Source organism: Pseudochaenichthys georgianus, chromosome 6, assembly GCF_902827115.2.
Source record: "Pseudochaenichthys georgianus chromosome 6, fPseGeo1.2, whole genome shotgun sequence".
Taxonomy (NCBI): Eukaryota; Metazoa; Chordata; class Actinopteri; order Perciformes; family Channichthyidae; genus Pseudochaenichthys; species Pseudochaenichthys georgianus.
The window spans coordinates 23,641,260-23,665,434 of NC_047508.1; the positions used below are offsets into that span (position 1 = coordinate 23,641,260).

The window sequence follows — 24,175 nt, forward strand, 5'->3', positions numbered from 1 at the left end:
TATTCATACTGTAAAAGTATTACTTAGTATTTTAGAAATCTGCTTCCCATTATTTCTGCAATGATATGAATGTTCTGTTCTTTCAGGATTTGATTCTTGAGATTAATGAACTGCGGTATAGAATGACAGACCTGGAGGGTGAAAAACTGCAGTATGAAAAGAAACTCAAATCCACCAAGGTGAGTTATCATAAGGAGGTTTGCACAGCCACAGTGTTTGTACTCTTCATGACTTTCATCTTATTCTATGCTTTTTGTAGCAAACAACTCCGTTTTTTTGTTCAAGTCTGAGATTTTAACTGAGATTCTGTTTTCAATACTCTAAATTTAGGATTGTTTTGACAACATTTGACTCGAGGATAACATCCCTGTTCAAGATGTGAGGGTGTTCGATGACTGATTGTTTAAACAGGCTTTTGGACTTGCCCACAAAGCGTAAAACTGCTCTTTAAGCTTTCACTCTGATGGTCGGCAGTCTTTGTTTTGATTGTGCTTTGTAAATATCTTTGGTTGATTCTTCGTCATTCCATCTTCTTGACCTTCTTTTCATCTTTCACATCTTGCATCTCTATTTTCTCTCTCTTCCGTGGTTTGTCTCTCTGATGCTAGTTGCTAATGGCCAAGCTTTCTAGCCTGAAAATCAAAATGGGCCAGATGCAGTATGAGAAACAGAGGAAGGAGCACAAAGTCCAGGCCATGAAGGTGTGCTTCTCTCAGGATGGCTGTTTTGCTTGCTGTATGATTATGGTTTTTGACCTCTCCCTTTGGATCTTCTGTTTTTTACAAAATCACAACATTTGGTTTGCAGCAGTACCATTTTAGGCAAAATTGCATCACTTTTTGCAAACAGTGAAGTCACTTTATTTACTAAACCACGCGGCACAGCAGAATGTAAAAGTCAAATGTAGTCTGAAAACTTTGTATAGCTCTGTGTCTACAAGACACCACTTAAAGCAAACATTCCCATTTTTTTTAAACCACAGGTATGCTTTAATTTGGATTTTCCAAGAGTTGGCAGCGTTCTGTCTTCCTGTGTCTTTTTTTTTTATCTTTCTTTGCATTTTCTTACCAATTTCTTTCCTTGTTTTGTGTCTATCTTAAAACCTCTTTACAGTTGAATGTGTCTGTTCCTATGCTTGATTCCTGTTGTGCTCACTTAAACATTATTTTTGTTTTTAAAATCTCCAGTTTCCCCTCCTGTTTGTGTTATTACTCCAGCCCACTCACCTCACACAAGAGCAGGTGTGCCACATCAGCCTCTGTGATCCTCTGTGTTGTGGTTTGTTTGTAGTGTGGAGTTGGGGGTGGGGGAGGCTGTGTCTGTGTGAAGGAATGGCCCTCACTGTTGTCCTCTGTTGGACAGGAGGAGCTAGCCATACTGAGGAGGCAGCTGGAGGGCAGAGACGGAGAAATGAGGCGACTACAGGACGAGACAGGTTTCAAAGCCATCGCCTCGAGCAGCTCCGACCCCACAGAGAGAGGTGGGACAGAATCACAAGCCTCACTGAGGATGCGTGATGTTTAAACTCATGTTCAACTTTGTCATATGATTAAGTCTTAAAGGTCACCTTTTATGCAAAATCCACTTGTTCATGTCTTTTCTACATCAACATGTGTCCCCTCTGTAAAAAGAGGTTCTGCAAGTTTCAGGAAAAAAAGATTCTCGCTCTTTTTGTCCTGATCCATTTCTATAAAAACCTGTCTGAAAATGAGCTGATCAGATTTTGGCCACATTATGATGTCATAACGATTTTTTTTGGCTTGTGTAACCATTAGCCAATCACAAACCAAGGTAACACCCCTCCCCCCACCTTATCACCTGAATCTCCTCCTAGAGCACCATTGGGTTCTTTTTAACCAAATATCTCTCATGCCCCTTTCACACCAGCGCCTTTTCAGCTCCGGCTCGGAGCTGGAGCCTGAAAAGCGCCGGGTTTTCCAGTTCACACCGCAGCGGCACCGGCTCTTAGCTCCGGAATCTGCTTCATTTCCAGCTCCAAAAAATTGTCGGTCCAGAGGCAAGAGCTTTGGAGCTAAGAGGTGACGTCGCTTACGTCTCTCTTACGTCGAGGCGTGCAGGAAACTAAACCCACCTCCCATGGGTCGACTGTTATGCCTGCCTACAAGCAGTAGTGCCTATAAACACACTTTATAAAGTCAGGCAACACTAACCAGGCTTCGTGTGATTCTGTTTATTTGTACCTTACTTTGACCATCCGTTCACTGTTATCGATCATTGTGGAGAGAGGCAGACGTGTTGTTTTGTATTATTGCAGCTATCGGATGCAAGTAGTCAGTTTAGCTTCGGTTGCTATGCTAACATCACCCGTTTTATACCAGAGAAACTTTCATAACAGCGTTGTGATACCAAACAGTGTCAATTCAGACTGACACACATTCACTTAGGCTAAGGGGGATATGCATCAGCTGCTTGTGTGAGTCGGACAGTGAATACTTTAGAGCGGCCGCTGCAGTGTGAGCTAACCGGGAGCTAACGGGAGAATGGGCGGCTGTGGCTCAGTGGTATAGTGCGCTGAACTTAGTGTGCTGAACTTTGAATCGGGGGATAGCAAGTTCGAGTCCCACTGCAGTCATGTGGTTGTGTCCCTGGGCAAGACACTTCACCCCAAATTGCTCCTGTGGGGATTGTCCACAGCACTAAAAGTATGTAAGTCGCTTTGGATAAAAGCGTCTAACAAGTGACACATGTAATAACGGGAGAATAAACTCCCGTGGAAGAGCAGCCAGCACTGCAGCGGTCGGTAAATGCTGCAGAAACACATGAATAAACAATGAACCACGGCACTCTGGAGCAAAGTATAAGGTTGGAGAAGTCGTTATTCAATTTATTCTGGCTTCGTGTGATTAAAAGCAACACGATCATCGACCCGACGCAGTTGTTGTTGTTGTGAGCGCCGTAATGGCTGCCGTTGGGGAGCAAATCAGCGATGTAAACGGTGACGTCATGACGCAGCAAGGGCAGCTCTGGGGCGCCAGTGGGCGGTGTGTACAGAGCGGGAGCTGAAAAGGGAAACCGGAGCTGAACCAGAAAAGCTCCCGCTCGGAGCTAGAAACTGAAAAGCGCTCGGTGTGAAAGCCGCAACAGAGGGGCGTGGGGAGTGGCTCCTTATTTTCATCTAAAATGAAAGACACAGAATCGGCACTTTTGAAACAGGGCTGAAACAGAGTGGATTGTGGGATGCTGCAATGATCTGTTTGGTATTTGGAGCCAAACACTTCAGAGACATGTTTTGTTTATATCTGAAACCTATAATATGTTGATGAAAAACAGTAAATCAAATCAAGTTTTATTTATATAGCACATTTATAAACGATTTTTGGTCGAGCCAAAGTGCTGTACATATAATACAAATTAAAAAAAGTATAATAGGGGACCTTTAATATCTATGTATAATTAGCAAAGCAGTAGGTTTAGCTTATTAAGATCTGCAACAAATCCGATTTTGTTTCATCATTCTTTGTCCCGTTTAGTCTCTCATCCAGATGAAACTCTTAGAAAGAGGCTGAAAGAAAAACGTAAGGGGGTTATGCTTGTGTTTATTATTGTACTTTATTCTTGCACCCATCTCAACCCCTGTTTGCATTAACGAGCATGAGCCACCCAAACTCAGCTTGTCCATTATAACCCAGTGGAGTGCTAATACCCAAACCATGGAGCACCAATCTGCTCAACTATTGTCAACATTATGACTTTGATCCGAGCACTGAGGTCACCCAAAGCTGTGTGTTCATGTCCGTCTGGAACGGCAACAAGGAATGTCTGCTTTGTGTTTAAAACAGGAATGAGGAATGAATTGTGTTTGTCATAACCATTCAGGCTGCTCACTCATCCTCCCTCATGTCGTCCAACAATAATCTCCTCGTCCCCGTCCTCTAAACCCTCCCCCCCCCCCCCCCCCGTCCTCACACCAACAGCCAGTGTGTGCTCTGCTAACCTGTGAAGTTGTGATGTTCAGTGTTGTGTCACATTATCTCTGTCTGTCTACATATCTGTGCCTTCCCCGTCAGTGAACTTTCACTTATGTAGAACAATTTCAAGTTTATTAACATGACGGTACAGTTCACTTCTCTAGTCTCAACCAGAGGTCTTGAATGTTTTACAGGCCAAGGACCCCTTAGCTAATACATGAACAAAGAACAGACCTTCATAACACACAAGGGGACGGGTAATAACCGGAAAAGCATGACATGGGACCTTTTAAGGACGACCTACATTAAAATAATATTTAGCCACTAGTTTGCTATTAGGAAAGGTGCCTCTCAGATGTTTTACCATAGGTTAGCTAACTCATGTGATTGCTGGAGGATTCATGGGTAACGGTACCGTCTTTAGACTATCAACAATTTTACCTCTGCTTATATGTTTGATTCATGCTTCTGTTTGTGTATTTTCACACATATTCAAATTTGAGCTAAACAAACTTATACCATTATCAAACAATGATTTTGTGGTCCTCCTGCAGTGACTCTGAACACACCCTAAAAGACCCCTGTCTAGGTCATTAGAAATGGCCGCTATAAGAGAGATACATACTGTATGTATTTAGTGATTATAAACCAGTGGATGAGGCTTGAATAATAATTAGTATCCCCAGGATTGCTAGAGTTGAGGGAAGACTGACCACAGAGTGTTTGTTCTGGAAATTGAAAAATGTTCTACCCAAGTGAAAGAACCCTGCTCACACAAGATGGTCAATGAATCTGAACATTTAAAAGACCAAGAAAGTGGCTGTGATGTTCCTGGAATGACGTTCAGTAATGTTGCAGCATGTTATGTCTTAATGTGTTCAATCCTGCAGTTTACCCTTCGTATCCGCCTCAAGCTACACAAAGTCACTGCTACAGTTCTTTGTCTGTAATCATTTCCTTTCCTCACTAGATGTGGAAGTGCAGAGAATGAAAAAGGCAGTCGAGTCGTTGATGGCAGCGAATGAAGAGAAGGTATCAAATCAAGTTGTTTTTTATCTCTCTTTCTAAAACACCTGCCTCACTGAAGTATGAAAAAAGACTATGGAAAAATATTTGTTTCAAATCAAATGTCATAATTCTTTGTCTTCTGAAATATAAAATTCAGAATTTAAAGAAAAATAATAATAGAAGCAGAGAGGTTTTCGTGGCATTTAGAGCAGTCAGCCAGAGGAGCTACAATGTTTATTACCACACCATGCCAAACCAAAAAGCTTGATTATTATTTATATAGCATGTGACCAAACGCACACTCCTACACAGAGCTGTCTGTACGCCTTTACGTCAAAGCCTGCTAAACGGCTCTGCGCCAAGTACAAGATGTTAGACAGTAGAACATCGTCCACTTTCAGCGTAGGAGTGTGGAGTGAATGTTCACACTGGATAAATGCAAGTTTACAGAGGGCTGGCGTGACGATCCCGAAATAAAACCTGCTAAGGGTTACCAATGGGGAAAATAAAGTTAGATGCAAACGTTGTGTTGTATTATTCTTTAAATGGAAAATACATAGGAACCCTGCGCTGAGTTGAACTGTTTGATTGGCTCTCCTTTTTGCAGGATCGTAAGATTGATGAACTAAAGCAGTCGCTGCTGCGGTATAAGAAAGTTCAAGAAATGGTGATGTCAGTGCAAGGGAAGAAAGGTGAGATGACTCTTCTGTAAATAAAACATTATCTAATGTCTGAGATACATTTTTGCTCATACACTCATCTTCATACAACTGTCTTCGAATCTCATGTTATGTAAATTGGATTTGAGGTCTTTAAAGATCTCCCTAGAAACAATAGATGAAGTTCGTCTACTCAGAAAAACGTTTTGTCTTAAGTGGTTTGTTTATTGCTAGATGAAACAGCTGATTTATAAATATTCCTCTCATTTATCGTCCTCTGCAGAGAAAGGCAAAGATAACGAGTATTTCGAGGGTGACGGTGATGGATTCAATGAGTTCTTCCTAAACATCCCGATGTCTGCCGAGTCGGAGAAGTATGACGTATTAGATGTTGAACTGAAGAGGAGGAGCCCAGATGAGGTTTGTGTTGCATAATGTGAGCATGAAACGCTTTCAATAGAAATATTATTGCAAAGGAGTTGCATTAAAACATAGACTAAGAAATGTAAGAAACCTAAAATCACTGTAGTTTGTTTTATCCATTTAATATATTCCTAATGAGTCTTGCTGTAGTCTTTTTTTGTAATTTTTCAGTAAAACTGTAATAGCTCACGCATATTTCACACTTGTGTAATGAGTGTTGAAGGGTCTGACATCCAATTAATTGAATAACCTCTCCTGTCTGTTCTCTAAGCCTGTGTGCAGATTTAGACTGCCGCGGGAGAATATGCAACTTAATATTTTCCGACAGTGCAAACTTGGATATTTAAAAAAATGTATTTCCTTGCTCTGATGTGTGCTTAGTTGGAGATGCTTAATGGTCAGACTGAAGAGCCTTCACCCTCTCCCAGCCCTTCAGATCCAGAACGAGAGTCGGCACCAACAGATGCTGAAAGGTGAAATATGAAGAAGACTGTATCCCCGTTCAAATGCAGTGATTTACTCCAAGTCCATTTCAACATGGAGTTTGGCTTGTTTAGGTTTTTGTATAGTAGATAAAGTAGATCTTGTTAAGTTATCAGCAGCTGATCATGTGTGGCACTCCAGTCTTTAAATTTCAACATTTTTAAGGGATATCGAAAATAAAAAAAAGATCCTTGGCATTTCAGGGTTTCAATTATGTCTCAGGGTTTTAAAATTTAGTCAGGGACACCAAGTGGCTCATAATCATTTGGTTTGGGGAAATTAACCAGGAAACGTTGTGTTCTGCCACGTTTAAAATTAAATGCACCAACAATGACTTCAACATGTCATGTCTTCTGGCTCTTTTATAGTTTCCTGGCACCATCATCACCTTTTATCTCAAATACATGAAAACATACAGCTGTTTGGAAAATTACAGATTTTTTTTTAGTTCAACATAAAACTTTATTTAATATGATTCAACAGGTATTCAACTTTTCATGAACGTCTTTTACATACATCTGAGAAAAATTACTGGTGTGACGAAAATGCTTTTATGCAATGTTTGTATACTACTTTCACTTCAATATGTAAAGAGTGCTGCTGAGTGGCCTTTCCTGAAGTCCTACTGGTATACACTGCAAGGATTTATTTCGGCCGTGTTCTTTAACTTGCACAAGAAGAATGTGTGTAACAGCAGTTCACATCCTGCTGCTGCTTCTCATGACCTCCACGCTGCTCAGGAGACAAGCTCACTATCTCCTCTCTGTCTGTTTCAGCTGCCAGGACCCCATCAAGAAGGGCAGCCAGGATCAGATGGAAAGGAGCAATAATGAAAAGGTAAACTTTACACATTTAGAACCGGGAAACCTGTTCGATTAAAAGAGTCTTGTTCAGTCAACCTTAAGACATCACGGCATACCATAACGTCTCAGAAAACTGTTTGTAACAAATAATATTAGTCTCATTCTGCTACACCAAGATGTCTCTTTGTTGAAAATCATTCTCTCTATTTGGCTCATACTGTTTGTATGCATGCATTAAACATGCTCCATAGAGTTGATAGCCTTCGCAGTATCCCACATTTTCTGTGCGGTCTAGAGAGCATATCTTGACTGATAAGTTGATCAACAGAATATTCACTAACTATTTTTTAGAATCTATAAATTATTAAAGTTATATTTCAAGCAAAAATTGAATTTCATTTTTTCAGCCTCTCAAAAGTGAAGATTATCTAATTTGTTTTATATAACATTGAACTTAATGTCTTTGGGTTTTTTTGCCTGACAAAACAAGGCATTTTGACCACTGTGTGGACTAAACAAATAATCGATGTATTTAGAAACAAATGTTAAATTACAGCTTCGGTGCAGTGTCTACATCCTTAACTCTGTTTCTTTACAGTGAAAGTAACAATATTTTATTCTTCAGGCAAATATTAGTCTGCAAGATTAGCATACTGACTAATACTTGTGGAATAGTATGTATGAAAAGTAGGGATGGGTATCTTTTTAAATGTATCGATTGCGGTTCTTATCGATTCCCCGTTTCGATTCCAAAATTGTAAAAGAAAGAGGTGAAACGTTTAGATAACAAAGATATCTTTATTCTTTTAAGCTTTAACTGACATTTTTACAAATAAAAAATATACATGCAATACAAATGTATTGCACAATAGCTGTGCTTTATTTTAACTGAGCTATGCCTGTGGCAAGCTATTAACAGGCTGTGCCTTGTCTTTTCCTTTTTTAGTGTAGTGGAGCCTCACTTCAGAGCGTTTACCGCGACCCATCTTTGGTGTTATGAAGTGACTGAGCTTGTGAACTGTCTACGGGAGGGCGGGGGGAGCCTCGCTGCGGGGCAACTGTGGGCCTCTGTCGCCTGTCAGCGCAACTTACATGATGCCGTCAGCGTACCAAGCCGGTCGTCAACGGCCCGCTGACGACCGGCCGTTCTGTGATTCTCCAGAACACACAGATGGCCAGTCCGCCCTTACCCTGTATTCCACCGGGTCACCGCGGCGCAGACGGACCCGCTGGAATACAGGGTCTACCGCGTTTAGGAATCGTTAAGCAGAACCAAAATTGTGTATTTTGTACGGGTACCCGGCTTTTTCTTATCGGTTCTCATCTGGAACCGAGTTTCAGTTCCCAACCCTAATGAAAAGTGATATAAGAGTATTGTTTTTGTCCTCTCAGAATGCTAGTGAAGGGATCAGTAAGATGAGTGGGAAGCCTCCTGTGGGTTCCTCTGCGACCCTGCCGACCTCCACAGAGGACGAGAGCTTCGGCTCCAGAAAGGCTCGCACATCCTTTGGAAAGGGCTTCTTCAAGATCCGCGGCGGCAAGAAGACAGGCAGTACTCCTAACCTCGGTGAGAGCAAACCACATGAATTAGCAGTTCAATTAAAAGAACATGATGAGTTAAATGGATGTGAACTATTTAACTAATCACCAACTATTTTAATAATTGTTTGCAGTATTTCTTTAGAAATAAAAGTTAATGAGTTGATGCTAATTTAATGCAAACATGTTCAGGTTTCTTTACCCCCTCTCTGACAGTAAACTGAATAATATCTTCGCAGTTGTGGTCAAAATAAGACCATTCAAAGACTTTATCTTGAGTTGTTATCAACATATTTTCTGATATTTCATAGACCAAACAAATACAAAAACAAAACAATTTACAGATCAATGAAAATAGTTTTAGTTGCAGCTTGACTAGAAAGTGAGATTTTCTTGGAGGTTTTTTTTCACCATGGACGATTTTTGTGTTTTCCCAAGCCGCACCCATGAAATATACTCTATGGACCAGGACCATAATTTGCAGCCCACACAAACTGTAGTCCCCGTTTAATTATGGAAGTTGGTTTCCACGTTGGATTTCCTTCGGTCTGTGTTTGTGCTTTTATTGTGTGTCCTCCTGTACACATGTACTGTATGTCTGCGTTTGTCCCACCTCTCCACTCCTGGTCTTATTTCATTCATAATGTCTGCCCTTTGTCTTGTTCTTTCTCTGTTGGACCCTGTGGGGTCTTGTGTGTGTTTTGTTACACATGAAGACCGCAGCCGGAGCGCAAGTGCCCCTATGCTAGGTACAGTATAGACCCCAGGTCATTGTAGGGTCTGAAGAAAACAAGGAAACTTCAAAATATCTCCTATTGTTGAACACCTTTGTCTTTTCTAACTTCATCCGTTCAGCTGACATCTTTTTATCATATCACGTTTCAGCGCTTCAACAGCCACACCCCTGTCCCAACCCATTGTTGCACAAATGTCCAACCTACAGACAGTCTGTTGTTCATTTGCCCGTGTGCCTGCATGGATTTGTTTCTGTCAAACCCTTCCCCAAACACAACTATACTTCAAGATCCAGATAATCCAATCAAATGATTTATTTGGATCTTGAAAGCCTCCCGCTAAAAATCTAAAACTACTAGTGAGCCTCCTTTTTTATCTAATAAAACAAGGCTGTTTCTTCCAGTTTTACACAGGAATCAGCAGTGTCTGATGCATGCTTACTAGAGAGGGTATTTCTCCCCACTGCCATGGCCCCTCCTTCTGTCTGGGAGACATCATGTGTCTGAGTGTTTTCTGGGTCTCTTCCCTGACCCTGTGCAGCAGCTTCTTTTCCGCCGCTCTGCGCACGTCTCCCACCATAACGCTCATGATGCTGATTATTTTCTGTGGGCATTTGTTTGTACAGCTGAAACGGAGCGACCGGGCACCGACCATCTGGACCTGGCCGGGCTGCCACAGAGGTCGGCTAACAGCGACAGCACCAACACACTCTCCACGACCCCTGAGGGCAGGAAAAAAGCCAAAGGAATAAAGAAACTCTTTGGGAAGTGAGTAGAAAATTGCATGATCATTTCTAGCTCTAAAAAATTGTGAATTAGTTACTATTTATTATTTCTAGTACTTCTAATGCATTTAGAATAAAGGAAATAAATGTTTACACTTTCAGATTCACCTAGAAATATTTACAATGTGAAAATATGGTTTATCACTATCAGCATATTCTATATAATCGAAAGGATGTTTTGATATACTGTATATTCAATACCATATTTTCTTTAAGGCTAAAAAGGAGTCAGTCTACCACATTTAACCTGGATGACAACCTACCAGAGGGAGACTTTAAGAGAGGCGGAGTGCGAGCCACAGCGGGACCCAGGCTGGGATGGTCTCGGGACCTCCAGAAACCCAAGTAAGTGTGTGCATTCGGTCTGAATAATACAACTAACCTTCAGAACCAATCGGAATACTTCATTAATCCAGGGGGGAAATTGGGTTACATGACAGTTGCTTCATTATAGAATACAATATTTAAAAACATTACATTTATACTTCCAATGCAAATGTGTATGTGTTGCCTTTTTTTAAACTCTATAAGTATGCGCACCTGTCACCATTATGACTTTTCTCTTTCTTCTCCTTAGTGAAGTTGATGCCCCCTTTGCGCGCTGGTCGAAGGATCAGGTGTGCGACTGGCTGCAGGATCAGGGGCTCGGTCTCTATGTGAACATGGCTCGAGTGTGGATCTCCTCTGGACAGACGCTGCTGCAGGCCTCACAGCACGACCTGGAGAGGGTGAGCTGCTGCAGAACAATTCAATAAGTCCAGCCAAGCAGGCAGGCAGAAAAAGTATTTTTGTTATTGAACCTTCTGCATCACGTAGTACCTCAGGGATCTCATTGTAATACTTGGCTTCATGTCGATTCTAGGAGCTGGGCATCAAAAACCCGCTGCACAAAAAGAAGCTGCAGCTGGCTCTGCAGGCCCTCGGCTCAGAGGAAGAGAATAATAAAGGAAAGCTGGACTACAACTGGGTGACCAGTGAGTACTAGCTGCCAGCTCCCTGTTTTAAACACCCTTCTGCTTTGTTGCTTTTTCTTCTTCACCCATGTTACTTTTAATTACATTTGACCGTCAACTTGACATTCTTCTTCTGACACTTTGCTCTTTCTCAGGATGGCTGGATGACATCGGTCTGCCTCAGTATAAGACCCAGTTTGACGAGGGGAGGGTGGACGGTCGCATGCTGCACTACATGACAGTGGTGAGTGTTAGAGAGACACGCTGCCTCCACAGACGCCGCGGGGAAAAAGGTCTGACGACTCCAGTGCCATCTCACATTAGGTTTATTGCATACAGATTCTGATGAGCTCCACTCAAGTGGATCTGGTCTTACCCTCCATATTTGAGACAGACCTGAAGTCACACCACAGTGACCTTATCTGTTCAATTTGAGGCTTCTTTGCCTGGGAATGCTTATTGTTATTGCAGAAGTCTGTTGTGTTTTTAATGTATTTCTTCAACCATCTTTACCATTTCACAATAAGTCATTGGTGTCTAACTTTGCTCCTCAGGATGACGTGCTTTCTCTGAAAGTGGGGAGTGTCCTGCATCACCTTAGCATCAAGAGAGCCATCCAGGTCCTCCGACTCAACAACTACGAGCCAAACTGCTTGCGTCGAAGGCCATCTGACGAGGTGGATACAATCACCTGATAATATTACATTACATTACATTGCATTTAGCTGACGCTTTTATCCTTAGCGACTTACAATAAGTGCGTTCGACCAACAAAATACAAACTTGAAGAAAACAGAATCATATAAGTACATCAGGTTTCATAGAGCAAAAACATTTCAAGTGCTACTCAACTGGCTTCAGATAAGCCAGCCCTTTATTAGTATATAAGTGCTTTGTTAATAGTTCTATCGCTCGAAGTGGAGTCGAAAGAGATGAGTTTTCAGTCTGCGCCGGAAGGTGTGTAAGCTATCTGCTGTCCTGATGTCAATGGGGAGCTCATTCCACCATTTTGGAGCCAGGATAGCAAAATTTAGCAACTTTTTCTGCTGTTTGAAATAACCCACACTCATTTTATAATGCTACATGTGAACATTTCTTTTTTTCATCCTCTTTCTGTGCTTTGTGCCCACAGAACAATATTTCTCCAGCAGAGATTTCCCAGTGGACCAACCACAGGGTGATGGAGTGGCTGCGCTCTGCAGACTTGGCTGAATACGCTCCCAACCTGAGAGGCAGCGGAGTGCACGGAGGCCTGATGGTGAGACACTCTGGCAGTCACTTTTTCTGGGAAACCTGAAAGTATTCAGACCTCCTCTAACACATGTGCTCACCCTCAGGTCCTGGAGCCGCGCTTTAACGTGGAGACCATGGCTCTGCTGCTGAACATCCCCCCCAACAAGACGCTGCTGCGCCGCCACCTCGCCACACACTTCAACCTGCTCATCGGCTCCGAGGCCCAGCAGCTCAAACAGGAGTGTCTTGAAAACCCAGACTACACTCTGCTGACTGCCACCACTAAGGTCAAGGTAAAGCAAGACTTCTGATGGACAGACATTGGATAGATGGATAGAAATATTACTGAAAGAACTTCTATTACTTGGTTTGTTACAAGGGTTACCATGAGTATCTGAATGAATACCTAACAGATAGGGGTGCAACAACTAATCGACTTAATCGATTAAAATCGATTACCAAATTAGTTGCCAACTAATTCAGTCGTCGATTCGTTGGTGACGTCATCACATGTGTTTTACGCGCTGTTAAGCTCCAACGTTATTGGTCTTTGTATCGGTACTGGAGACATTTAAAAAATATATGTCATGTATTATTGCTACAAAAACATTATATTGCTGTCTTAGTGTCGCCAACTCGTTTCTAATATGCAAAAAGACAAATAAATGCATCTATGATGTATTTTCGATCAGACGAGATCTCTCTCCCCGGTCTGTGTGCGAGGGGGCGGGGCGGTTTACACACACGCAGCTGCTACATGCAGCAACACACTGCGGAGACGGCGGAGAGAACGTGCTCCGAGGTGTGGTTAAACTTTGCGCGTCTCGATGTGGAGAATGCTCGTTGCCAAAAGTGCAATAATACGGTAACACGAGCAATTTGTCTAAACATTTAGCAAAAGTGCACCCCATTCAGACGGAGGAATGCACCGGGTTCGACTGTCTTTCTTGTAGCTCTGTAGCCCCATCCACGAGTAACGTTTCCACGTCAGGTGTTATGTATGCTAGCAGCAACACGGAGTTAACTCAATTATACAAACATGGGTTAATGATTAGAGGTAACTGAGTTATTTATTTTGTTAAAGTTTCAGCTATTCTGTTTACAGTTCTGTCATCAGATTATTTAATACGATTTGTTAAAACATTGTTTCTTTTGATGTGAAATATTATTTATTTAATTTAAATAAAAAGCAATGTTAGTTTTGTAAACAACTTGTTAAGTTAATTTAATAATATATGTATTTTTTAATCTAGTATTCATCTTTATTGTCTTCATTGTTAGTTTCCACATGCCTAAAACAACCTCAAGCTAAATCTAAAAGTTGATGGCTAAATAAGAGCGTTTGAGAAATTGTGCAAGGCATACAGTAATAGTCCGAATAGTCGATTAATCGTTTCATTAATCGATAGATTAATCGATTATCAAATTAGTCGTTTGTTGCAGCCCTACTAACAGACTAGAACGCAGACATACTGACTCTTTAAACTCTAAACCTAAAATACTAGATATACTCTAAATAAATGTCAATTATTAGACCTTTTAAAATATGTTTACATTTCACAAAAACAGTATTAGCATTTAGTTATTGAACGTTTTAAGATTTGCTTTGTAAGGTAACCCTGAGGGATAGGCCTATGCACATTCCTGTTTGGATATCTAAATGTAGCCATGTGAAACTGATGAAGTCTATTTCTTTCTCTTTGCTCTCTTTGTTCATACCAGCCAAGGAAAATGTCATTTGGTAACTTTGGAAGTCTGAGGAAGAAAAAGCACGAAGAGAACGAGGAGTACGTGTGTCCGATGGATGTGGAAATGCCAAAGGGTCGAAGCTTTCAGAAAGGCTATGAGCTCCAAATCTACGAGGACGACCTCGACAGACTAGAACAGGTGAGCTTGTCCTTCTGTCTGTTTACTGATGATCGTATACCCTTAATAAAGTAGTGATCGGCTATCATAATCACAGCTGTCAACACTTTATTCAAGTTTCATAAACAGGGTTTGTACGGGTGCTTGAAATCCTTGAAAATGCTTGAAATTTGACGTGGTGTTTTCAAGGTTGGGAAAGTGCTTGAATTTTGGGAATGGTGCTTGAAATTGAGATAAAGTGCTTGAAAATGTAAATGCTTTTTAGATTAAAAGAAAAGAATTGCTTCGCTTCTACATAAAACAGCTCCGCTGTGGCCTTCCCGCGCTATGCGCGCGACCTGCAAGTGTTTGTGTTACGTGACCTGGGCATTCTGATGAGAGATAGATGACTGTGTGCCAGGAGGTTGCCGTTTCAACGAGCGTTGGCTAGCAGAAGACAAATACAAGCCATGGCTAAGACTAGGGTCAAGCCCACGAGTAGCCTCCTGCAAAGTTTGCAACAAATAACGATGCGAGAGTCTGCGCTGACGAGCCACATGAAAGGTACGCCGTAGAAGAGCATTTTAGATTAGGCTAACGTTGCATGTTACGTTTGTTTAAGCTAACGTTAGCTAGCTGAATAGCAAACTCGATTGAGGGATAATAATAATTGCAGGGGACAATCATTTCAGAGGAGCGTACCTATGTTATGTGCGTTACAGTCGCCATCCTGTGGTGTTCAGAGGATGAAGCACTCACGGCATTTCGTGTTATAGTCATGAAATATAATCTATTGATTCGACACAGAGCGATTTTGAAAGCAATGTATTTCTACTGGTGGTATGTTTCGTGCCTAAACCAAATGTGACTTGCTCTATCGAAATCAGTCACATTGACCCGAAGACACATTTTCGTTTGTATTACTGGTCTCGGGGAAGCTCGCGAGTGTGTTTGTGTATTTTTGCGTTTGTGTACCGGGGAAACACTCACAAGAAACACCGGCTGTTGTTATGCTTGCTGTGATGTTACATTAGTCCGTTCTCTGCTTGTAATTATGCCGAAGCTTCAAAGTTGTATTTATCATCTGAATTTGCCGAAACAAGTTTAATATTCTGAAAGCCAATACTTTGTTATTTGAAAACAGATGAAAACAAACTGTCTTTTATATAAAATTGAAGTATTATACAAGTAAAACTACATTTTGCTTTAATCCCATGTAATTGTAGAATGAACACAGTCTTCCTTTGAAGATGTATAAGTCAGGTGTCTTGAGTAGTCAGCATTACCTACAAATCATTGTACACATTTGTAAATATTATTTTCCATTGTGAGGCTATTTTTATGCAGCTCTGCGTGATTTTGTGGCTACAATTCAGGCTAATACGCTACCAGAGGTGGAATAAGTACTCAGATGTTGTACTTGAGTAAAAGTAGAAATACTCAGATATTGTTTGAGTAAAAGTAGAAGTACTCAGATATTGTACTTGAGGAAAAGTAGAAGTACTCAGATCTTGTAGTGAAATTATAAGTACTCAGATCTTGTACTTAGTAAAAGTAGAAGTACTCAGATCTTGTACTTAGTAAAAGTAGAAGTACTCAGATCTTGTACTTGAGTAAAAGTAGAAGTAATCAGGTCTTGTACTTGAGTAAAAGTAGAAGTACTCAGGTCTTGTACTTGTGTAAAAGTAGAAGTACTCAGGTCTTGTACTTGTGTAAAAGTAGAAGTACTCAGATCTTGTACTTGAGTAAAAGTAGAAGTACCAGAGTGTAGGAATACTCTGTTACAGTAAAAGTCCTGCATTCAAAATGTTCCTCAAGTGAAAATAGAAAAGTATTCTCATCTAAATATAGTGAAAGTAGCGACACTAAAAGTAGTCGTTGTGCAGATTGGTCCATTTCAGAATAATATATATATGATTTATAATGATTGATCATGAAAGTGTTCTCAAAGCTGGTGAAGGTGCAGCTAGTTTGAATGACTTTGTAGACTGCAGGGTAGCTGGTGAATTTACTCCAGGTGGAACTAAAGTCTGATTCAACACTTGATTAGATTTCACATCATTCATCCACATCTGTGAAGTAACTAAAGGTGTTAAATACATGTAGTGCAGTAGAAGTACACCATGTACCTCTGAACTGTAGTGAAGTAGAAGTACACCATGTACCTCTGAACTGTAGTGAAGTAGAAGTGTACACCATGTACCTCTGAACTGTTGTGCAGTAGAAGTACACCATTTACCTCTGAAATGTAGAGGAGTAGAAGTACACCATGTACCTCTGAACTGTAGAGAAGTAGAAGTACACCATGTACCTCTGACTTATGTTCACTGCCAACCTAAAAGTACCTCAACAATTAATCAATAATGTATTGAAAAGTTATTTGGCTGATTGTTTTATATCGGCTCAGCCAGGTTATATGGGAGGCCCAGTCTACGTACAGATCACTAATTTTGAAATATTAAACTTAGTTTTCTTTTCTTTAATTTTTCATCCTCGTGTAGAATGCTATCACGAAACACACATGTGGTTGTTTATAGCATAAAGAACATCTGATTTAATGTGAGGTAGGGAAATAATCATTTGAGTATGTGTATATAAATATGTAATTTACAACAGCTGTAAGATGCTTGAAAAGCTGGAAAATGCACCTTGAAAATGCTTGAAAAGTGCTTGAATTTGACTTTGGAAAAGGTGTCAGAACCCTGCATAAAGCTAATGCCTAATTTCCCAAAAATCACAGCATTCAAACAAATGGCCCGGTCAAAACTTCTTAAGCCACTTCCTTTATTGATCTTCTGCTTCCCTCCCTAGTTGATAAATGTGTCATATACAACTTGCATGGGTAAGTATTTCAGACCTCAGAGAAATAAGGCATTCAACTAGGTGATCAGTTTGAACCTGCTTACATATGAAACTAACTTGATACAAACTATAGGAAATGCTGTAATACTTTCATCCCTAATTATTATTCATGCTCAGATTTTCAGGGGTTGTCTTTTATACAATTCATATAATGTTTGGGAGGTTATCAATTTAAATAAGATATTTACTACGTAGAAGTTTTGAGGTCTCAGTTTATTGAGTTTGGGGGCTTCTTGTTTCACAGATGGAGGACTCTGAGGGAACTGTGAGACAGATCGGAGCTTTCTCTGAGGGTATTCAAAACCTGACGGTAAGAATTTCCTCATGTTCCAGGACCAATGGCACATTGTACTCACTGATACCATTGTTTCACAAGCTAAATATTGTATTCTCTGTAATGTCCCCTTATCTAGAGCATGCTAAAAGACGATGAATTCTTCAAAGAGGCTTCCAATTCACCGAACCCCAGCGTAACAGACGAGGACTCCATGGCGTGAGGCAGTCGGCACCCCGAGCTCTGGTCCTGCTGAGAATGAAACTCTGGGCCTACCCCTCCCCACTACTCACAGACTTGGCTCAACAAACCCCAAGATTGCTCCAACATTTCATTTTAGTGTTAAATTCAAAGATGAGCCAAAAGTATTACAGTGTGTCCTCCTTTTCAGTTTCAAACGACGCTTTTGTGGCAGCCTACAGTCCTTTCACTCCTGAACTCTGTCTCCGTCAGAGGGAACATTTAGGGCATCACCACTGCCTGCCAGCTGGTTTCTGGAGATATTTTCTACTCAGTTGTGTACTGGCACCGTTTATATTTATGATAGAAGTGTCAACCAGCAGGATAAAAGACATCTTAAATATGCCAATATAGATTTTAATATATGTCTTGTAATCTGCCTCCTGAAGGGATGTGCTGAGACGATTTTACTCATGTTTAGAAGGTGGTGTAAAGTAATAACTCTAAAACAGCTGCTATGTTTTCTTCAGAACTAAACCCTGCTATTTACGTGGGAATGTTCACATATGTTATTCTACGTTGAACATTTTACAGGTTTTCACTCCAAAGTAATATTCTAAATCTATTTGCACCAATACATATCGTACAGTACAAAGGCTATGAGTAACATTGCATGGTAATAACATTCAACACATTTATGTAAGAGCTTTTTTGGTTTTTTTATTAGGTTTTTTACCATAAATTGATTTAAATGGAACCCTGTTAGTTGACAGTTCTTTTCAGAAAAGTTGATTTGGATGTCCTTTTTATTTCAGATAATAATGTTTTAATGCAACCCTCACCATCCACGAGAAGTTGTGTATATCGTTTTTTTACGTTCATCCATTTCTAAGATCAATAAAATAATTGAAATCGGTTTGGATTTTGTTTTAACAAACAAGAGATTATGGGAAAGCTGATTTCACTGCTAAATGATGAAAAAACATGACTGTTTAAAGGCTTTTTATCAACGGCTCTCTTTGTGTGTATTTTAATTATATCTCAACTTTGATCATGCTGACTGATTTTTTTTTATCGACCTGCAACACAAGAATATTTGAGAGACCAGGGAGAAAAGTTAAGCACCACAGCCGACAGGTAACGGCAATTATTATTTAAGATTTGAAAAATACCAGATTGAAAGAGTGCCATACTCCATAATTAAATGTTAGCATGAGTATCAGTACGTAAACCATTATTGCATTGAATAACAAGCAAAGTCCTTCTCAGTCTGCTCCATGTTTAATTATACTGCCCTTAAAAAATATGTATAAGTGGAGATGAAGACCTTCATATCATATAAAATAGTGAAGTGTGTACAGCAGAGATGAAAGAGAAGATCTACTTGAGGGTTGTTGTGCTGATCTGGAAGTAGAGCTATCTGCTTAAATATCTTATTTACATCGGTTTATTTTTAGAAGGCCTGGGGCCTACAACTAATTATAAATAGAAGCCCGTCTCAACATCCACTAAACTTTACATTAACTTCCGAGATTTCCGCCCAGATCCTTGCTCCTATGGTAATTTGAACATTTAGTAACTTTTCTGTTATGAAAAAAAAACAATTGCTACACGGATTATATCTGACATTGAATGGCAATGGCTTTGTCCCTATATTGTAATTCTAAATTAAAATGGTGCCCACTTTCTTGACCTATAATTTATTAGGTGACAAACATTCACTCACACAGATTTTCTAAAAGAATACATTTTGAGTAGCCTACTGACCTTGACACATTTACTCATTTAATATAGTTTTGGAAACATGGAAATATATACATTTTAAAGAACAGCACATTTGGTATAAGTGCATCAGATCAATAAAACAGGTCGCCCTCTGGTGGCTGTATAATAAAACTCCTGTGAACATCCGGAGGAGTTTGTTCCGAAGTGCCCATGCGCAATCAGTGGACACGGTGCCTCCCATGAATGTATAATAAGGTGCCTCCCCTTCAGGATGTGTTGAGGGTTGAGACAGGACTGAAGCAGAAGAGACTGAACTTTACTGCAGCTCGAGCTGAAGGAGTGAACCGTGAAAAAAGCATCATGGCTGGAAGGTTTGCTTTTCATTTTCTGTCCAAACACTAATCTGAAAATGATTTGTTACCCGGTAGAATTTCAGTTATTCTTCATTGTTGCACTTTTTGTCTTTTATGACTGAACAACAACAGATCAGAAAAATGTTTTTCTTTAATGTTAGACAAACTAGATTCAGAGTAAGAGTTTGGTTTTATTTTTCATAATGTATTTACTATTTAGGATGAATGTTTTGGGTTTCTGATATTCAGGTTCTGTGGAGTCCTTGCCCTCCTTGTTGTGTTTCTCAGTGGACTGGATGCATCAAGGTACAGTAGTCAATTTGAGAATTCTCATGCTTTATGTGTTTTTGAGTTTACTTATTGCTACATATTTTGTTCCTTCTCAAATTATTGCAACAGACCAGCTATAAACCAGGAACTATCCAATATCTTCAATGAGCTGTGGACTTTGGATGTGAATCGCATGACCCCTGCCACAGACTACACAATCTCTGTTCAGGTATGAAACATGTTCTTATTCAGGCAAAAACTGAATTCTGTTTTTACAAAGATATATTTTGTGTTCAAACTGCCCAGGGTAGAGCCAATTATGTAACCCAGGGAAGCCATGTTGTGACGGACCGAGCCTCACAGCCTCTCTTCTCCAACGTTAATGAGATCAAGCTGCAGAACATCACAACCTTCACCCGTAAGTCCCTCTGCAACACACAGGATAATTCCCTCTCATTCTGGGCATAAACATGCAGCTCATTGCAGACCTGACTGTGATAAATGTGATTTATGTTCCCTGCAGGCCTCATGAAACTCCTGGACAACTATGAGCGGTCCACAGGCGTGGCTGAGCGAGTCACAACAGAGGAGCAGACTGAGATGAATCTCTTCCTCGATGCCGTCCTAGACACTGAAGTCATGAAGGTATTAAGACGTGTTGCAACCAGTTTATTTAGTAAGCCATGTTTCAACAGGGCTGTTTCCAGAGGTGTAATATAGTCAGGAGCATCCACTCAATTACTTAAGGCCCTTTCCTAAGTACAATTTGCAGGTATGTATTTTCATTTTATGCTATGCTACTTTATACTACTACATTTAAAGAGCCAATACAAAACAACTAATAATAAACATTGACATGATATCTCGCAGAACTACTGTATACAACACAATCGAAGTTAGTGCCACTTTTACCAGCTGTGTTGGACACATTAATGCATCAATAATAATATAATTTGGTACTCTATTTGGTACTTGATGATTTGGAACATTCAGTTCCTTTTTGATGCCAATTATTGCGTACTTTTGATAGAGTAAAGTATCTTCCAACACTGGCTGTTTCTATTGCACAACACCTCACCTGTGTTTGTTTTGAGCCGAGATGTCTTTTCAGAGTAGAACGATCGTGAATATAACGAATGTTCACTCTTTTTTGCTCCCTTAATGACTGTTTCTAGTTTGTTGTTTTCCAAAGTTTTGTGTTTTTTTTTCTTTCCAGCCTCACTGCAGCACTGGACACATTAGTTCAGGATGTTAGAGAGAAAAAAATATCAGAAACATCTGTGCAGCTGAGGAATGCTGTGTTGGCCTCAGAGGGTCTGAGGAGGGGATTAGTGGAAACAATGAAGACATGCAGTAGTTTTTCTGTTTCAGAGAAATCCATGTTTGTTAGATGGACCTGATGGCGGGATCAGGATTTAAGTCTATATGCAGATTACAATAACACTTTTTTACCTTGCTTTTTTAATTGTTTATTACCCTTTTTCACATACACAGTACATACAGTTTGCAGCTAAATACTTTTACTATTTACTATCTCTTTTGACTTTGTACAGTACAGCTTTAATCAAAGAGGGAAACATTTAACAAAGTGTAATACAAACTGCAAAAATAAAAAGTTATCAAAGAGCATATTTTAAGAAAAGGCAGAGTGCTTACAATAAAAATAAATAAGTAGATATTGAAGTAAAATGTAAACTCTAATGTAATGTTAAGTAGCTAAGTGCTGTTTGTATAAGTGTATTACGTATTGTTTCTAAATTTTGTTTCAATATACTTCAAACTCATTTTTCAGTGGGTTTCAGCAAATGTTTATATTGCATACACAGAATATAATTTTCAACAAATATTGACGTTTATTCAATATTTATTATACTTTTAAAACAGATAAAGACGCCTATATATATTATAAAAAGTCTGAAAAAAAAGTCTGAAAACATACATTTTTGTACCTGTTATTTTTGAATAACAGGTACAAAAATGTATGTTTTTGGATTGATGTTAAAAAAGCATATTATGGAGTAATAAATAATTTTATTTGGGAACACATCTCAATGCAACTTGTTTTTAGCCTGTCTCTCCCATTTAGTTTATTTGATCTATCTGTATTGTGAGAAAGTATTTTACCTGAGATGTTTATGTCATGATTGTGATTTGTCCACAGCGAGCCCATCGGTACCTGGTGAGCAAAGGACAGTCCAACTCTAACCTGAGGATCTTTAAAAATCAGCTTCGCTTGATCTGGTTCAACCTCTACCACAGAAAGAGAAACTCAGCGTGAGTTGCACAAACATCAGCAGATCATAACCTCAATTTGTTGAATTTATTATAAAATCTCAAGGGATTTACTACGATTGTGTAAAAGTTATGTCATTGTTTTGAAATGTATCTTCTGTTCTGTGTCTCTATTTCAAAACATTCACCAGCCTGGATTCCTGTGGATTCGAGCATGTGTTTGTTGGAGAGACAAAATCTGGATCAGAAATCATTGGTTTCCACAACTGGGTCCAGTTCTACCTGCAAGAAAAAAGCACGCACTTGGACTACAAAGGATACAAGGCCAGGGATCATGACTTAGTGAGTGCAGCGGTTCATCAGACAAAAGAGATGCATTTATTTCTGTAGCAACATTTCCTGTTGTCTCTTTTTTATTCCTATAAGGTTCAATGAATTGCCATTGTACAACATGCGGTTGCAAAACGAAATGCAGTTGCTACATACAAACAAAACAAAAAAGAAACTCCCCCAGAGCCTCCGTAGATTAAACTGTTAAATAACCTGAAAATAAGAAGTAACCTTACTGACTTTGGTCAGACTGACTGTCTGACCAAATTTAGAAAATGTCCCAAATTGGGATCAATAAAGTACTTCTTATCTTATCTTAAATCATACTCAACACATTAGAAAGAAACTCAAGTTCTAAAATTCTAAAAACTCTTCACAAATTGAGCTAATTTAGGGTTTGTGTGTATCTTTCCACAGCCCGATCATGATGACCACGTCCTGAACCTCCAGTTCAGCTGGCACGGTCTGGTGAAGCCTGTCGGCAGCGCCTTCATCGGGACCAGTCCTGAGTTTGAGATGGCGCTGTTCACCATCGTCTTCCTCATGAACACAGAGCGGAGCACCACAGTGCTGGTCAACGTTGACCAGTGTCAGATGGAGCTGGTGGTCATCCGACACGGACGCTCCCTCGGGACGGCATACCCCAAACTGCTGAGCAGCAACAGCAGACATGTCAGCCATCACTAAACTGAAGGAGAGGGTCTTCTGTTATAAAGTGAAGCCCACATCCTTATTATGAGAGCTACATAAACTACATGGACATTTTTGGTTACATAATCCATTACATCATAAAAATGTCATCTTATCTGATTACTTTTGAATAATTCTAAAATCAAACATTGAAAATATGCCACTTTATATTAAAAATGTAAATTTCACTGATATTATTTTTCTAAACATATCAAAACATTTTACATTTTCAATGCATTTACAGTTGTTTTCATCCAATTACTCTAACAGGTGTGTTTTCCACCCCATGTGGGATGCACTTTAATGAGTCAATAACATTGATTATTGTGAACAAAAGTTTCATATTTTTTAAACTACAATTTTATAAAGACTCAATCAAAAATATAACTAAGTAGTTGATCGACAGTGCATGATATAATCTGCACATGTTTTCATATAAATCTCAGTTGATTAAAGTTAGTAATGTTGCTTACATGATCAAGAGTCTGTGTTTTGGTTAAAACACCTACTGACCTATTGACTACAGTGCATGACATATATCTGTAAATGCCTGTCATTTCTTTGACACACATTTGTAAACTTTTTAATGTCAAACATGTGGTGTGTTTATAAAATGTCATCAGCCAATAAAATGCCATGTAACCCTTTAAATGCATCAAGATCTCTTTATTATTATCATAACTTAATGTATGTGAGTACTATGTATGAGGGATGGGTAATAATTCCTCAAAGAGTTTTACATTATTCATGCATTAACATTTAAGTAGTATTGTAAAGTTGCCGCTGTTCTACAGTACACAACACATGTAAAAGACATTCTGAACTGTCTTTAAAAGGCACCAGACCTCTGGTTCTTTTGAATAGA

General features: G+C 39.7%; 2 protein-coding genes across 8 annotated transcripts in view; both read left to right on the forward strand.

The window, feature by feature from the left end:
- ppfibp1b (PPFIA binding protein 1b) overlaps positions 1-18,625 on the forward strand; it is a 40,022-nt gene extending 21,397 nt beyond the window's left edge. Inside the window, exons 7-28 of one of the 7 annotated variants that reach the window (XM_034084854.1) lie at positions 87-179; positions 609-701; positions 1,363-1,480; positions 3,492-3,536; positions 4,900-4,961; positions 5,545-5,629; positions 5,880-6,016; positions 6,401-6,492; positions 7,279-7,339; positions 8,698-8,872; positions 9,561-9,593; positions 10,205-10,346; positions 10,580-10,708; positions 10,941-11,091; positions 11,226-11,337; positions 11,472-11,560; positions 11,871-11,993; positions 12,449-12,574; positions 12,654-12,842; positions 14,272-14,436; positions 17,501-17,566; positions 17,670-18,625. In XM_034084854.1, the coding sequence (XP_033940745.1) occupies positions 87-179; positions 609-701; positions 1,363-1,480; positions 3,492-3,536; positions 4,900-4,961; positions 5,545-5,629; positions 5,880-6,016; positions 6,401-6,492; positions 7,279-7,339; positions 8,698-8,872; positions 9,561-9,593; positions 10,205-10,346; positions 10,580-10,708; positions 10,941-11,091; positions 11,226-11,337; positions 11,472-11,560; positions 11,871-11,993; positions 12,449-12,574; positions 12,654-12,842; positions 14,272-14,436; positions 17,501-17,566; positions 17,670-17,753 (2,370 nt within the window). In that variant the 3' untranslated portion in view covers positions 17,754-18,625. The remainder of the gene's footprint in view (positions 1-86; positions 180-608; positions 702-1,362; positions 1,481-3,491; positions 3,537-4,899; positions 4,962-5,544; positions 5,630-5,879; positions 6,017-6,400; positions 6,493-7,278; positions 7,340-8,697; positions 8,873-9,560; positions 9,594-10,204; positions 10,347-10,579; positions 10,709-10,940; positions 11,092-11,225; positions 11,338-11,471; positions 11,561-11,870; positions 11,994-12,448; positions 12,575-12,653; positions 12,843-14,271; positions 14,437-17,500; positions 17,567-17,669) is intronic. The other 6 variants (XM_034084855.1, XM_034084856.2, XM_034084857.2 and 3 more) reach the window with 6 other exon arrangements.
- A 1,080-nt stretch (positions 18,626-19,705) lies between these two features.
- endouc (endonuclease, polyU-specific C) lies at positions 19,706-23,961 on the forward strand. Its single transcript, XM_034085961.1, has 8 exons — positions 19,706-19,806; positions 20,038-20,094; positions 20,188-20,287; positions 20,365-20,476; positions 20,582-20,703; positions 22,220-22,332; positions 22,482-22,632; positions 23,038-23,961. Exons 1-8 carry the CDS (start codon positions 19,796-19,798, stop codon positions 23,305-23,307), a joined length of 936 nt encoding a protein of 311 aa, XP_033941852.1. The 5' UTR covers positions 19,706-19,795; the 3' UTR covers positions 23,308-23,961.
- Positions 23,962-24,175: the final 214 nt, after the last annotated feature.